This window comes from Eptesicus fuscus, chromosome 21 (genome assembly GCF_027574615.1).
Source record: "Eptesicus fuscus isolate TK198812 chromosome 21, DD_ASM_mEF_20220401, whole genome shotgun sequence".
Lineage (NCBI taxonomy): Eukaryota > Metazoa > Chordata > Mammalia > Chiroptera > Vespertilionidae > Eptesicus > Eptesicus fuscus.
In genome coordinates this window covers 26929446-26945731 of record NC_072493.1, presented here as the reverse complement: position 1 = coordinate 26945731, position 16286 = coordinate 26929446, and the positions used below count along the sequence as shown (strand labels likewise).

At 48.7% G+C, this 16286-nt stretch overlaps 1 protein-coding gene across 1 annotated transcript in view; it reads right to left on the bottom strand.

Moving 5' to 3' along the window:
• Positions 1-313: 313 nt before the first annotated feature.
• The window catches only part of COTL1 (coactosin like F-actin binding protein 1), a 43168-nt gene continuing 27195 nt past the window's right edge, over positions 314-16286 (bottom strand). The window contains exons 3-4 of the mRNA XM_008139722.3: positions 15025-15182; positions 314-1610 (exon numbers count right to left, since the gene is read on the bottom strand). Coding sequence (XP_008137944.1) covers positions 1500-1610; positions 15025-15182 — 269 coding nt within the window. The 3' untranslated portion in view covers positions 314-1499. The remainder of the gene's footprint in view (positions 1611-15024; positions 15183-16286) is intronic.

Below are 16286 nucleotides of genomic sequence, written 5' to 3'. Positions count from 1 at the left end.
GGCTTATGGCCACTGGGGAATTACCCATATCCTGCTGTCGCATCATTCTCAATTTCAGGGCCTCCCCATGCCCTCACGAGCCTCAGCACAGGGCACCAGGAGACCTACATTCAAATCCCAGCTCTGCCTCTTTCTAGCTGGGTGGCCTCCAAGGAATCACTTAGTCTCTTAAGTTGTTTGTTAAAAATTAAATAAGATTTTCAACATGAATGTGCCTAGCCCCCAGTAGTTCCATAAATGCCTATTAAATCTGAAGATGACAATGGCCTCCTTTTATAGAAAGAAACTTTCTAAGAAAATCAGACAAACTGGCTTTTTGAAAAACAAAAATCAACATTTATTTCTGTAAACTGTTTGAGTGCAGATGTTCCTCACAACCCCAATACAGCACAGACTTCCTCCCCCCAAATGAAAGGAGCAGAGAAAAAGAAAAAGAACAATATAAAATGTGCTCATGAAGAACCAACCCAATCTCATCTTTCTCTGAAAAAAAAAAAAACACAAAAACATCATCCTTTGAATGTGTGGTGCAGACGTGGGTTTAAAACCACGGGTGTTCTGGTCCCCCAGGGCCGGGTCCGCTGCGCACACGGCTAAGGTGGCAGGGAGGCCGTCCGGCCCGCGCTGTCCCTGCTGTCGGCAGAGGACCGCCCCGAAAGTAAAGAATCAGTTCCAGTTCTACAGAAGTTCCTGTTCCGCACCCCGGGCCTCTCTCCCTATCGTTCCTGGTCGCTTTGGGAGCCTCTGAAGTTAACCTTGAAAGACTCCTGTCTAAATCTGGGCTCAGACCTCTGCCCCACTCCATGCCACAGTGAGACTTCAACCAAAAGGGTGGGGGCAGACCCCGTGGCAAAGCTAATGCCAGGCAACTTGTAAGGCAAATTTCCTCCCTTCTCCTTCGGTCTGAGTCAGGCCTGGGCTTTGCACCACCGAGCCCCATCTCTGTAGCTTAGGCAACTCTGAATGAGGTGGGGGAGGGCCCGGGAGCACACTCGAGGAGGTCTGAGCCTGACATGTGGGTGGATGCGCGTGCGGATGAAGGCCGCGTCGATGATGTGGCTCAGGCGCAGCTGCCTCCTCAGCGGGAAGCAGGCGGGCCAGCCGAGGGAAACCGGGGTGGCAGCACTGGCCCAGAAGCAACATGAGGTCGTGGCGGAGGAGGCCAGGCAGGCTAAGAGGAAGGGGTCACCACAGGAGGTGCCTCAGATCTGATGGTGTGCACGATCTTGGCATCACAATGATTTTTCTTCAGAACAAGAAAGAGAGGGACAAGAGAAAAGAAGAGGAAAGAAAGATGTTCCATGAGCTTTGCGAGAGAGGACATAGCAGGACTCACGAGGGAAGCAGGGAAGGGGAGTGGGTTGCAGACAGGGTGGCGGGTGTTGCCTCTCATTGCGTCTCCTCTCCCTGGTGGGCTGGTGGGCGGGTAGCAGAGGCCGCGGTCCCCTCCCCTGGAGAGCAGGCAAATGACTTTGGCAAGGGGCAGGGGGAGGGCTGGGTTACTCCGCCTGGGCGTCATAATTGGCTCCCCCGGCCTTCTTGAGCTCGCTCTTGATGAAATCTTCCTCCAGCTCCTTCCGATCACTGATCACAAACTCTTTAGCGAAATTCTGCAAGAACAAAATAAGAGTTCCCCGTAAGAAGGGACAAGATCTACTACTAAGCATTGCTCAGGCAACACACCAGAAGTCTTGGCACCTAAAATACTAAGAAATGATAAAAATATATGGTTTGGCAGGAAAAAAAAAAAACACAAAACTTGACTAGAGATAAGAAAATGGGTAAAGTCAAGTTACTGTGTAGTCCCAAGACCATGGAGATGGGCCAAATCAGATGTGGGTTTGAATTCTGGCTCTGTCATTTTCTGGCTCTCTACCTTGGACAAGTTCCTTCAACACTCTGTGCCTCAGTTGCCTCATCTGTGAAGAATCACTGCTCAGACCTCCTGGGCTGAGTGATCAGCCCGAGAGAATAATAGGAGATGAGGTTGGAAAGGCAGGCTGTTGTGCTGGTAAATGTTTAATACGGCAGGGAGGGGGGGGGGGAGGGGGCACTGATTTGTAGCTTTTGCCCATTTCCATGGTATAAATATTCCCATCGTGGTTGATTTCAAGCTACCAACATGACATCACTGTACATGGAGCTGGGAAGAAACACATGATTGGCTCTCATGAGCTGGTATAAGCTAGCTTCAGGCATCCCTGGTCATAATGGTGCAGGGTATCTAGTCCCAGGTCTGAGTGGTCAGCCCAGGCACTGAATGCACAAAGTATGTTACTTGAGGGCAGGGGGCTTGCCTGCATTCATTTAATGAACACCATGCCATGTGATGGGCTACAGTGATAAGCTACATGCATGTCACTGTGCCCTCTTAGGGTGCACAAGGTTCAACCACAAAAGCCCACAGGCCTGGCACATGTGAGGTACTCTGTAAATACCAGTGGCATGAATGAGTGAAGCAGGTGACCTGGCTTGTCAGGTGACTCTGAGCCAGGAGGAATCAATAGTTATTTTAATATGTGGATCCTAAGATTTCAATAAACAAAACAATCTCAGAAATGTTTTTGACAGGCACAGAAAATTTTACCTACTAGTAAATATAAATAACAAGTCTGAAGGTCAGAAAGTCAACCCCATAAAATAAAATAAAAACTCCACAAGGAAATAACGTAAACAATTGGCCACCATTTATTATGCACCTATGTGTACCAGATGCTACCACACATTGGCAAACTTAATTCTTTTCTTTTTAATTTTTTAAGTACATAATGTTATTTATTTCAGAGAGGAAGGGAGAGGGAGAGAAAGAGAGTGAAACATCAATGAGAGAGAATCATTGGCCGGCTCCTCCTGCATGCCCCCTACTGGGGAGAGAGCCCGCAACCAGGGCACATGCCCTGGATCGGAATCGAACCTGGGACCCTTCAGTCTGCAGGCCAACGCTCTATCCACTGAGCCAAACCGGCTAAGGGCGGCAAACTTAATTCTTAAAACCCTTTACTATGACCCAACAATTCCACTCCTGGAAATCTACCCAAGAAAAACGATAGCATGTATCCGCACAAACACTTAGACATGAATATTCCTAGCCGCATTATTCAAAACAGCCAGAAAGTGGAAACAATTCAAATGTCCATCAACGGATGAATGGATAAGCAAAACATGACCTATCCACACAGTGGGATATTATTATTCAGCCAAAGAAAGGAACGAAGTGCTGGTTCATCCTACAACGTAAGTAAACTTCAAAACCACATGCTAAATGAAAGAAGCCAGACATGAAAGACGACATATTGTAGAATTCCATTGATATAAAATGTCCATAAAAGGCAAATCCAGAGACAAAAAGTGGATGAGTGGCTGCCAGGGGCTGGAGGGGGAATAGGGAGTGTCTGCTAATGGGTCTGAGGTGTTGAGGGGATGATGAAAATGCTTTGGGACTAGACAGAGGTGGTGGTTGCACAACACTGTGAATGGACTAAATGCCACTGAATCATATATTTTAAAGGGGTTAATTTCGCTTCAATTAAAAGAATACACGAATGCAAAAATAAGTCTCCAAGAAGAATGACTAAACCAGGATAGCACTCAAGGTCAAGTTTTACAGTATAAACACAAACTGTTTGCCCTGTCAAGCCACTAAGACTATGAACAGGGAGGGAGAAGGGGGAGGTTAATCTTTATCAGGCAACTCGTGTGTGCCAGGCACTGCCTCACACATTTTCTCACTCATGATAAGACCAGCAAATCGGGCTTGGAAAGATTGTGTAACTATCCCAGGATGACTAAATATCCTTTCTATTCCCTACTGTGCTGCTCAGGGTCTGTGTATGTCATCAGTACGAGTGAGCACATGAGCTGGATGTAGGAGCCAGAAAGAGGAACTGAGAATGAATGTGTTTCTCAACCCTGAGCCCCAGTGGTGTGGGGGAGGGGCAGGGGGCAGACCCAGGAGAAGGAAGCCAGCAGCTCAAGGTGCCTGTAGAAGGAAGTTCAAAGTCTGTCTGCTCGGTGATCGCTATATATGGCAATCTAAAGCAACGCGAACACTCCCGGTTGTGTCTGTTAGCCATTAGAAGATTCAGGTTAAAAAGAAGTGTCTTTGACAAGGGCTAAGAAATCTACAGAGAACACAGTCCAACCTAAAGCCACAAGGATGTGGGAAATCAAATTACGGCCAAAATAAGGAACAAAACGGGATAACAGAATCTAATAAAAACGTAACAATAGATGTAAATGAACAAAATTGCCTAGTAAAAAAAAGGCTGTCTCAAGCTACAAAAAAAGGCAACCCAAACCCTATGCTACCTATCAGAGACGTGTTTAAAATCAAAAGATTAGCAAAAACTGCCGAAACCGGTTTGGCTCAGTGGATAGAGCGTCGGCCTGCGGACTCAAGGGTCCCAGGTTCGATTCCAGTCAAGGGCATGTACCTTGGTTGCATGCACATCCCCAGTAGGGGGTGTGCAGGAGGCAGCTGATCGATGTTTCTCTCTCATCGATGTTTCTAACTCTCTATCCCTCTCTCTTCCTCTCTGTAAAAAATCAATAAAATATATTTAAAAAAAAAAAAGATTAGCAAAAACTTACTTTATCAAACAAAAGTACATAGAAAAGCAACCGCATGCACCCCCACTATGGGGACCAGCACCCGAAGGGCAGGCAAGAGGTGGTCCCAGTAGGCCTCAGAGGCCTCCCCCCAATACACACAGATGCTCACGCACAGATGCTCACGCACCCCCAGAGACTTCAAAGGGGAGACGATGCTTCCCTTCGGGATGTGGACTCTATAAAAAAGTCCCTGAAAGGTCTGAGTTGACCTAAACCCAACTCACAACGACCCTCTCCCAGCTCCAATTCCAGCAGAACTCGCACTCGGACTTGGCCAGGGGGACGCGGCAGCCCAGCCGTGGGCTTCACTGTGCGCTTTTAAACGAGCACAGTGGGTGCCGTGGGCAGCCAGACCCTGACCCGGAGGCAAGGCCGAGGCCGGAAGGAGCCTGCAAGGACTTAACCACGCAGAAAACCACAAGGACACGTCTGCTCAAAGCACGGCCGCCCCCACCGGCTCACGCCTCTCACTCTGTCACTGTCCCCGGCACTCTCCCGGTGCCACCCAATGGCTCCTGGGGCAGGTGCGGAGGCACTGCGCGAGCGGCAGTTCCCTGCGAGGAAGGTCCCGGGACAACACTCACACGGAGGGAATTTCACATTTTCCAGTAGCCCCTTTGAGGAAAGCAAGAGAGAAATCGATGGCATTAGTTGCACTAGCATTCTATCTACCCCTGATATTCACATTGCTGCTATGTTAACATGCGCTCACGGACAGAGGCAGTCACCAGGTGGCCTACATCCTTCCCTCCACGCTGGCTCACAAGGCCGTGGTACTGGACACGTGCGGCCCATGGCGACAGGCCAGCTCTCAAGCGCTCAGCAGCCACAGGTGGCCGGTGACAGTGCAGCCCCATCCAGCTGCACAGAAGAGTCTGAAAGAGCATTAACCCTAAAGCAGTGGTCGGCAAACTCATTAGTCAACAGAGCCAAATATCAACAGTACGACGACTGAAATTTCTTTTGAGAGCCAAATTTTTTAAACTTAAACTATATAGGTAGGTACATTGTTATTAACTTAATTAGGGTACTCCTAAGCTGGCCTTTGCTAAAAACGTCCTCAATCTGATTGAGGCATGTGGCTCGAGAGCCGAGGTTTGCCGACCACTGCCCTAAAGCACTGGAGCTGCCTGAGTCGGGAAGGAGGGCCTCCCGGGGCCTGGAAATGTTCCAAGCCTAGACCTGGGTGGTGTTTCACGGGCATGTACAAAAGTTCAAAACTTGAAAATTCAAAAACTTAGCTATCTGTACACCTGAGATTTGTGTGTATAAGTTATACCTTGTTTCACAAAAAGAAAGGGGAGGGGATGGGGCCGAAAGAGCCTCTGAAGCTCTGACATGCACCCCCTCATTGGATAGAGAAGCAATGGGGACTCAGAGGTGCATCAGTTCCCCCCCAGGGCACACGGCAGCCTCCGGGTGGGGACCCAGGTCCTGGCCTTGGTCTCTCTCGTGTCCTCTCTCCTCTGCAACCCACCTCCTGGGCTGCTCCAGACTGTCCTGCCCTCCAGGCAGCATGTCAAAGCTGCCTAAACCCCATGTCAGACACTCTAAGCCAGTGGTTCTCAACCTTCCTAATGCCGCGACCCTTTAATCCAGTTCCTCATGCTGTGGTGACCCCCAACCATAACATTACTTTCGTTGCTACTTCATAACTGTCATTTTGCTACTGTTATGAATCGTAATGTAAATACCTGTGTTTTCCAATGGTCTTAGGCGACCCTGCTAGCGGTTCTCAACCTGTGGGTCGCTGTAGAGCCTGAGACCATCGGAAAACACAGATATTTACATTACGACTCATTAACAGTAGCAAAATTACAGTTATGAAGTAGCAACGAAAATAATTTTATGGTTGGGGGTCACCACAACGTGAGGAACTGTATTAAAGGGTCGCGGCATTAGGAAGGTTGAGAACCACTGGTCTAAGCAAAGTGTGCCTGTCTGGGGACACTGTCACCTTTGGTTCTAGAAAGATCTTTGTCATGTCCAGGAATGCTGCCCCTGGCTAACAGCTTCCAGGCGGGGTCTCTCCCTTTCCTGCCACAGCAGGACTTATCAAAGGAAGAATCCCCATCCAGCTCAATGTGACTCCAAGATGGTTTTGAAACGCACACCAGCCAAGTTCAGGACATGTTTTGTCCTGCGACTTTCCTCAAGTGCACATGGGCTACGCTTCAAAGACCCAAGACAGACGTCAGTCTGCTTCTGAGGAAGGCAGCTCGAGAGAAGGACTGGGGATAGGAACCGGGATCTATACATAGTCAAGAATCTATTTGCAAAGCTGGTTCAAAATGTGCATCAATATTTTCCTATCCTTTGTTTTAAATCATCTCTTTAATTGTTGTTGTTAATTCTCACCTGAGGACATTTTTCCATTGATTTTTTTTTAGAGAGAATGGAAGGAAGGGGGAGAGACAGAGAGAGAAACATCAATGTGAGAGAAACACATCAATTGGTTGCCTCCCACCCGCACCCCGACTGGGGCTGGGGATCGAGTCTGAAACCGAGGTATGTGCCCTTGACCGGAATTGAACCCTCGACCCTTCAGTCCGCAGGCCGATGCTCAAGCCACTGAAAAACCTGGCTAGCACTCATCTCATTTTTTAAATGGCTCCCAGCGGCCTGAGTTTAAACCCCAGCTTCAGTCCTGAAGCATGCTGGGCGTAGATTTGGGCCAAATACAAATAGGGAGAGGTGTCCATGTGCGTCTCCAGCAGCCCGACTGACCGCCCTGAGCCTTAGGCTCCTCATCTGCAAATGGGGACAATAGAAGACCCACATCCTAGGGCTGTTGTGAAGATCTGATGAGTGTGCAAAGGGCGTGGGCACTCCATGAGTGTGCCCGGTGCAGAGTAAGTGCTCAAGGATGATTAGGTGATATTTTAAATGAAACTAGGTTCCCCTTCATTCTCAAGATTGTTAGGGGAGTCTGAGCTATAAAGGAGTTTTCTGAAACACTCAAATAAAGGCACAGGGAGTGGCTGGTTCCTCCTCTCTCACCCCACACTGATTTCCCCATCCCCACCATTTATTGTTTAATGACGGGAAGACTGGGGAACCCTCAGAATAACCAAGACCGTGACACTGCCATCTCCTTGCCCGTGCAGAGAGAAGATGGCAAATCCAGCTGCACACCCCAAAGCTGGGGACAGGGTGAAGCATGGACGGACAGGGAGGAGGCCTGCTGGGCTGAACTGTCAGGTCTTCTACCTAGAACCTTAGGTCTAGAGTGGATGGCTAACCTATGCAGAGAATGTGGGGGAAGGTCTGGGAAGAAAAATGAGTGGGGAGTCTTGGGCAGATAAGTCTGATTTCAGCAATGCACACTTCTACAAAGCAGGGCCAGGTAGGAGACATGGCCTTCACTGTATCCAAAGGCAATGTGAGCTTCTGCAAGTCATCCTTCCAGCAAACACGCGCTTACTGAACACCTATTACACGTCAGATACTCTTTCAAGCCCAGCGAGGTCAACATTCTGGTACTGAGGGGGTATCTCTGAGAGCAGAAGAAGAGAACCAAGGGGCTCTAAAAGGCCCGGAAGGAAGCAGCCGATGGCTCTGGGCCCTGGTTTCCATCTCCGTGAAAGAAGAGGGCTGAACAGCAGGTATTCCTGGCCCTTTCCCCACCCGTCATCATGGATTTGCACCAAGATCACGTAGGACAAAGTTCCCATTTGGACACCAGCATCCAAGGAGCAATGGAGAAAACGGGCACAGAAAAGTCAACTTTGGGATCAGAGTTTGGCTTTCAAAAAGAAAGCGGGGTGCTAGCTGCAGGCCCATCCCAAACGCTTGCGAAGTAGTGCGGGGGATAGTCTCTTCTCCCACTGGTGAGAGATGGAGCAGGGGGTGGACGAGACACATGCTGGCCACAATAATGTATCTCTTCCCCGAGTGGGCAAAGATTAATTATAAACAATGACCTTGGCGTGCTGAAGAGCAGCAGGCGGTCTCCAGCAGCTGGAGCACGGATGAGCTGGATGAAAGGGCACAGCACCAAACCCGCTGGGCACTCAGCTGCCAGCCCCTCCTGGGCCTCCTACACTTCCCTCCTACAACCTTTCAAAAGTGCTTCAAAGACCAAGGTTTCAAAAATCCTTCCAGCAAGGCGTCATTTACTCAAAAAAACAGGTTCTTACAAAAGGCATGAGTCATCACAGAAAAGCGAAAAACAAACATCAAGACGGAGTGGTCTCGTGTTTGACAGATTCAGTAACAAAGGCATCCGTGTCACCATCATAGTTCAGGAATGACGAGGCCCAACTTCAAGGAGAGAGCAAAGGACAAGAGAGAGGCACGCGCCACGTTTCTGATGGACACGGGATAGCTGTCCAATGCAGAGGGAGGGCAGCAACCCCATGACCTCCTACAGGATGCTGTGGATAGGTGTGGGCCCACAGCTAATAGGGGCAGCCGTCCATATGCCTCGAAACCTCACCCCTGCAGGGCCACCCACCTCTTTAGCATATGGGGAACTTGGAATCTGACCCCTGCTTTCCTGACCCCTGACATTTACAGAAGCCCTGACTGCACTCTGCCTGATTCTGACTATGGCTCCATCTAGATCAGGGATGGCAAGAAAAGAGGAACACACTCAACTCTCTCCTCCATATCTGTGGCAGACGTCACAAATCAATCATGCACTCTTCCCACTGAGATTAGACTTAACCTCAGAATCCTCCTTAACCCAGAGCTCCAATTAGCCCCTGCTATTAATCAGCTGACAAGCAAGATTAAATCCAGGGTTAGGCCTTGAATTTCTGCCTGGTCAAAATTGTACCTAATATTTCTTGTTCCTTAGCCGTACTCACTTTGGGGAAGTTTTCTCAAAGAAATCATTCAATAGATTTTTTTTTTTTTTTTTTTAAGTACAGCTCATACTCACAGATGTTCACTGTCGGTAAATACCAGACTGTTTTCACTTTCATCAAAAATTGAATAAATAAGTTAATAGTACCCACACTGAACACTGTATACACGTCAGACACTTATTATATACAGTATCTTGTTTAGTTTTTACAATTCTTTGAGTTAGATATTATCATCCCAAACTTTCAGAGAGCTTGGTTAAAAGGGCTCTGGAGCAGAGAGCTGGCTGCAGGGCTGCGAGTGCGCACATCCCACATTAAAGAGGGCGCCAATTCCCCACCATCGGGCTTCTGATTCAACACCCCCTTGGCCTCAGGCCTCGTCCCTCCAAACCTTGATTTCCTCATCTGTACATTGGGGGTAGCAACAGCACGTGGGTCATGATGAATAAGCCTGGCCCTCCACACACGACACCCGGCACCACCTTCCGAGGAGCTCTGTATTTGCCATCAGGTGGCACGAGCAACAGACAGCCCATTGCCTGAGCCCAGGCCCAGGTGACGTGCACCAACACAAAAGGCCCTTTCTGGTTCTGTGAGGAATAAGGGCCTCTCCGTGAACCCCGGGTTGGAAGAAGCATAAACACAAATAGCTGAAACCCTCAGGAGAGCAGTGCGGTGTCTATGGATAGTTCCCATGAGCTGGGCGACAACTGTTGCTTTGCAAGGGGGAGCAGCAGCCCGTAAATCTCATTAAATGGAGGCGTGAAGATTCTCCCAGCTCACCCTACCAGTGCTCACCTCTGCTTTCTATTGAAACGAAAGCAGAGCCTCTGGAAATTCCAATCAACCCCCATATCCCTCCCTGAATGGAACCGGCTCCCACAATTTAATTCAACCCAAAGGGCATTTATTGAAGATGTACTAGCTCTCTATCCTAGAAATATACAGAGCCTATGTGAAGAGATTCATTTATTCATGTGTATGTGTGTGTTGTTGTTGTTTTTTAGCCCCTGTTGTGTGTTTAGTACATAATAAAGTGGCCATGGTCCCTGCCCTCAAGATTACTTTCTGGAGACTTTTATTTATAATTTATAATTCGTGAAATCTGGATAAAAAAGTAATTAATTCTGATTGAGGCTGGTAGAATGGGGTCAAGAATTGAGGTTTTGAAGGATGAATAGGAGTCCACCCGTTACCAAAATGGAGAAACTCTTTTCACAGGGATTGCTTTCCTTCAGTCCTTCCACAACAGCTCTGTGAAAATTTATATTCTCTTTTGCGTAAGTGAGAACAGATTCTGGAAATAACGTTACTTGCCCAAGGTCCTCAAGCTAACAGTTGATGGAGCTGGAATACCAGCCTGGGCATCACTCCCCCTAAGCCCATTAACTTTCCTATTTGACACAGCACCATTAAAAAAATAACAATAAAAAGCACTGAGCTACTTTAAAAAGGCACAACCAACAAGAAAAACTGAGAAGCAGGAAATGTAAAAATAAATATAAAAGGCTTGTTTCCTGCAGAACTTCTCAGAGCCTCTCGTGTGCCGTGTGAGTCTACAGAAGTCGAGTTTCCAACACACATGTGGCTTCAGAACATTTTACTCGGTGCGGGAGGACTTCAGTGTAATAAGGTGAGATGATCAAGTTGGGGCTTTGGAACCAGACAGTCTGGGCTCCAGGCAGAGCTCCACCACGTCCAAGCGCTGGGACCTGGAGCAAGTGACTCAACTTTCCCAGGCCCCAGGCTCCTCCTCTGTAAAATGGGGATAATGACAGAACTGGCCTGGTTGTAAAGAATAAATGATTTAATACGTGGAAAGTCCTTAAACGTGTCGGGCGCATCATAGGGACATGATACAACCATTGAGAGTAGTATTATTACCACACTGGCACCCAAAAGTGACCCTACCGGAGGAGTGTTGGGTGCATCTGGCCCGGGGGCCGACCCTGCTCCTGGGGTGTGGACGCCATCAGAAGACACAGTGAGCTGGTCACTGCACACCGTCACTGCAATGCCCATCCTCCTGCCTCCACTGCTTCTTGGGAGGAAATACTCTGCTCCTCTCTTTTCCCAACACTGAAAGCTGACACATGCCCTCTGGTTACTTGGCTCCATGGACATTCATACAATGTTAAAAAACAAATAAAAGGATCATGCGAATAAAGCCATCCTGCAGGGCCTCCTGGCTGGCTCTCAATCAAGACGGCCGGGCCTGGCACAGGCAGGTCTGGAACAGGGGCGACTGCACTGTCCCCATAATCCCGCAGAGGTGCAGGGCAATGCGGCGGGCGATTGTCCTCGGCACCCGCCTGGCCCTTCTGTGCGGAGGACAGTGACAGAAGCAGCCATGTGTGCGTCTGTTCGCCACGTTCCCAGGACTCAGGTCACCATCACCCAGCCCGACTGGCCCGACAGCCTCTAATTTTGTCCTGTTTCCCCCCAGCCACTAACAATGGCTCAGTTTCTAGGCCTGGCTCTGAATACAGACTAAAGATATCAACTTATCTACATCAATTTACATTCTCTCCTTTCCACACAGAGCATAAGGATGTGGGCATACAGCTTCTATTACAATAAAGACCAATCCACTTATTCTTCATGTGGAAATCAAGGCAAAAGGCAGCTGGGAAAGTGATCCAGTCCCCAAAACATGGGATCCAGAAGAGCTCATCTGGAAGGCCCCTCAGAGGACATCTGGTCCAAGTCCCCATTAAACAAAGGGAAAACATACACACCTGCCAGGATCAGCATGATTTTAGTACTTAACCGTCAAAATTGTTATGCCAGCAAAACTGAACCTCTGTAACTTAAATGGCTATCTTTGCAACCGTAGTATAAACGTAAGGTCTTGTAATAGCTTCAGGTAATAAACCCTTTTAAATGCATACGTGGAAATGCAAAAGGTAATGGTCAAAATATTATAGTGCACCTGCAGTTCAAAATGCATCCCAGCTTCCCCACTGGAGGGACAGCTGTGCTTTTCATCTACATACCAGCATCCTTTTAACTGGAATCAGGCCAGAGCTGCCAATCACGAAGCCCCACCTCCCTGCCCCACAGGATGTGCATGTGACCTACAGTGGGCCAATCAGGGTTATATGAAATGATTGACACTGGGGAACCAGGGCTCTCTCTTCCCCTGGGATCGAGACCCAGAAGAACCGTCATGCCTGGACCATTTCTCCTGCTGTACAGAGGCCACCTGAGGCCAACCCAGAGAAAAGAGAGAAGAAAGGAAAATACTGCCTCAGCCCTAGATCCAGCCACACCTAAAGCCAGCAGCCCCTGCACTTCCCAGGCCACAGAGCCAGGCTTTCCCTTTTTGCTGCAATGGAAGTGATTTTGCCAACAAAATAATTAGAACCTTCCCAACTGAAGGTTCCCACCCAAAAAAATCGTATTTCCCCAAATCACCCTCATTCACTGGCCCACTTAACCAAACTGAGGAGAGTTCTAGATTAAAAGGAACTCAGCCAAAGGCTAACGGGTACAGGGTTTGCTTTGGGGGTGATAAAAAGTTGTGAAACTAGACAATGGTGATGATTGCACAACACTGCAAATGTAGTTAATGCCACTGAATTGTTTGCTTCAAAATGGCTAAAATGATCCATTTTGTGTTATTGTTATTTTATCAAGGCAATCTGCAAGATTCAAAGCACTGCCCTCCTGGACATATCCTGGCAAACATTCTCTCCCTGCTTGTTCCCTTTCCTCCTGGCCACCGGGCCGGCCGACGAAGAGAGCTAAGTGTGGATGGCAGAGTTCAGCAGGAGACCTTGGCCATGGAACATGCATTCTCTTGCCTTTTTCATTCTGCCGCCATAAAGAAGACTCCCCGCCCCCCGAAAGATGGTTAACCATTAAAACCACTTATTGAGCACTTACTATGTCCCAGGCATGGTGCTAACCCTTTCAGAAGGTAATCTGACAACCGGGACCTTTTAAAAATGGTCACCGTGCCTATTAATTCTGGAACCCCACCTCCTGAAAATGTATTCCAAGGAAACAATTCACTGGGAGAGAGAAGGAAGCTGTACTAAAATGTTGGTTGAAACATTCCTTATAAAAATAAAAATGGGAAACAATTCAAGAGGCCAACAACAGGGGGACACTTAGTGCATCCCAGTGCAGTTGTGAACCGGGCGGCCAGCCACCATTACAGAGGCTCTGCAGCCGCATAATTTATGCAATTATGTTAAGTAAAAAAAAAAGAAGCCAACTAGAGCGTGATTTGCAGGCTATGACTGCATCAATGCACAGAGGTGGGGGAGCTCGCCCACACAGCTGGTAGGGAAGATGGAAAAATAGGCCGAGATAATGGAATGATAGGAATTTTTGTCTTTCTTACTATTTTTTAAAATAAAAGCTTTATTTTGGGACAATTTTCTATTTACAGAAGAGTTGCAAGAGACTGTACCAAGAGTTCTCATCTACTCTGCACCCCAATCTCACAATTGTTAGCATCTTGTGTTACTGTATGCTCGGCACCACTAAGAAGCCAGAATTGGAACATTGCTGTAACTAAACTCCAGACTTCATCCCCACTTCCCCAGTTTTTCTGTACCAGGAGCCAACCCAGGATACCACGTGGCATACAGCCTATTTGTGTGTGTGTGTTTTGTTTTGTTTGACAATTCAATGGCTTTGGGTGTATTCACAGATGGACAACCATCACCACAGTCCATTTTAGAATCTTCTCATCACCTGAAAAAGAAACCCCTGCCGGTTAGCTACCACACCTCCCTACCATGGGTTCTGAGAAATCCTTTTGCAAAATGGAGAGCCCTTTGGTAAGGAGAGCTCTCTCTCAAGTCAGCTCCCTTCCCTTAGTTTTTCTTTCTGGAATTCAGAGTTTCTTTTCTCAGCATGACGCCACGCCCTAGCCCCAACCTGGGGAGTTTCCAATACTGTCAATTTTCATTATGTCCAGAATGGAAAGAAACTTTGCAATAGAGAGCTCTACCAGGAGAACTGTTCAGAAGCCCGGAGACAAAACCAAGGGCACACCTGCCTATCCCTCCTTCCTTTCAGTCAAGTAGGGACTTGGGAATAAGTCAGCCCTGGCCAGTGCCCAGCTACCCAGTGTAGGCGTCTGTGCCATTGCTGATAGATCCTCTGACATTCTATAGCCACCAAAATTACCATAAAGCCCCCCGCTGGCCCTCATAATGACATTTATTCATTCAAAAAGTGTTATGGAGTACCTACTGTGTGCCAGGCACTGTTCAGAGAGGGCACGCATGACTTCTCACCTTGGGTCCTCATGGCCACCACTGGAAGTCAACCAGGCTCAGTCATGATCCAAACGGGTAGTGGCTGCCACTTCAGCCATCCCTCCAGCCCCTTCTCCACGAGCCATCTGCCCCAACCCCAAAGGTGAGCTGCCAGCCGCCATGCTGCTAGTGGGTGATCGGTCACAAGCGCAGTTACCTGCCTCCTCGCCCGCACTCCGGAAACAATGGTAGCGTTTCCCCCGTGGTTCGAGACAAAGCACAGCTTGCTGAAGTCCCAGCTAACTCACAGACCCAGGAGCCAAACTGCCCTCTCTGTCCCTGCTGGGGGTGACCCTCAGATCCAGAAGGAACACGAGGCCAATTACCTGCACGACCTCCTTCACCAGGGTCTTGTCTGTGCCGGTTTTGGCTCGCTGCAGGCCGCTGACGTTCTCGCCGATCCACGTGATGAGGGCGAACTTGGACCTCTTGCTCATGGCGTCCCCGGTGGTGAAGCGCACAAAGGCGAACAATCGGATGTCATCTGCAACCAACAGCAACAAGAGGGCAAAGGGCTCAGTTAAAACACCCCAAAAAACACATCTCCGAGGAGGGGCTATAAGTCACAAGTGCGCCCCGATTAGTGCGACAGGGGCCCAACACTGACCTTGGCCAACATTCTGTCATTGGATCCTGACAACAGCACCCAGGCTTTGATGCCCATTTCACAGATGGGAAATGGAGGCTCAGCGGGGTCACCTGACACTCCCAAGGCCGCAGAGATCATTGGAAGCCACGCTGGATGGGAACCCAGCCTCTCTGGCTGCTACACCTGCAACCCTCCATCCCTCATCCAGTCAAAGCTCACGCTCTGGATCTCACTCAGGGAGAAGTTCCTCAACCCTTCTTATCCCCAGCCTTTGACCAGGAATGGGGGAGCCACATGGCGATGGGAACGGGGCTGGGGGGAGGGTTGGCCTGGGATACAGCTCTGGGCTCGTCTAGCTTGTGGCTGGACAATTAGGCCATTAAGAATTCTTAATATTCTCAAGAAAGAAAAGAATTATTAATATTCTTCCATTAGCTGTGTTCTGCGTGTTGCAGCTTATATATTCATTTCTATAAAATGACTCTCGGGGCTACTTTGTTCCATTGATCTACGTTTCCATTTCATTTCGTTACCACACTTTTCTCATTATCGTCACCTTAGAATCGCTTCCAGTCCACCATGCTAAGTTCCCCAACCACCACGCTCTGCATTACCAAAGTATTCTTGAGTTTTTAAGAGTCCCGTGTGGTGCGTGTGCGTGTGTGTGTGCGTGTGTGTGTATGCCCCACTAGGAGAGACTAGGTTGGCTCCACCTCGGCACTCCTGGCACTCAGGGCTGATCACTCTGAGGTGGGCACCCTGGGCACTGTAGGATGTGGAGCAGCACCCTGGCCTCCACCCACTAGATGCCAGTATCACCCCTCCCCAGCCCAGTATGACACCAAAAACAGGTCCAAACGTTGCCCCATGTCCCCTGGGAGGCAGAACCACCCCTAGCTGGGAATGAATTTCTAGATACAGTTTATGTCCTCACTTAATCGGATCCTTTGTGTTTTCCCCTGAAATTCGGTGCATTTCATTGAGAAATCACATATCCTT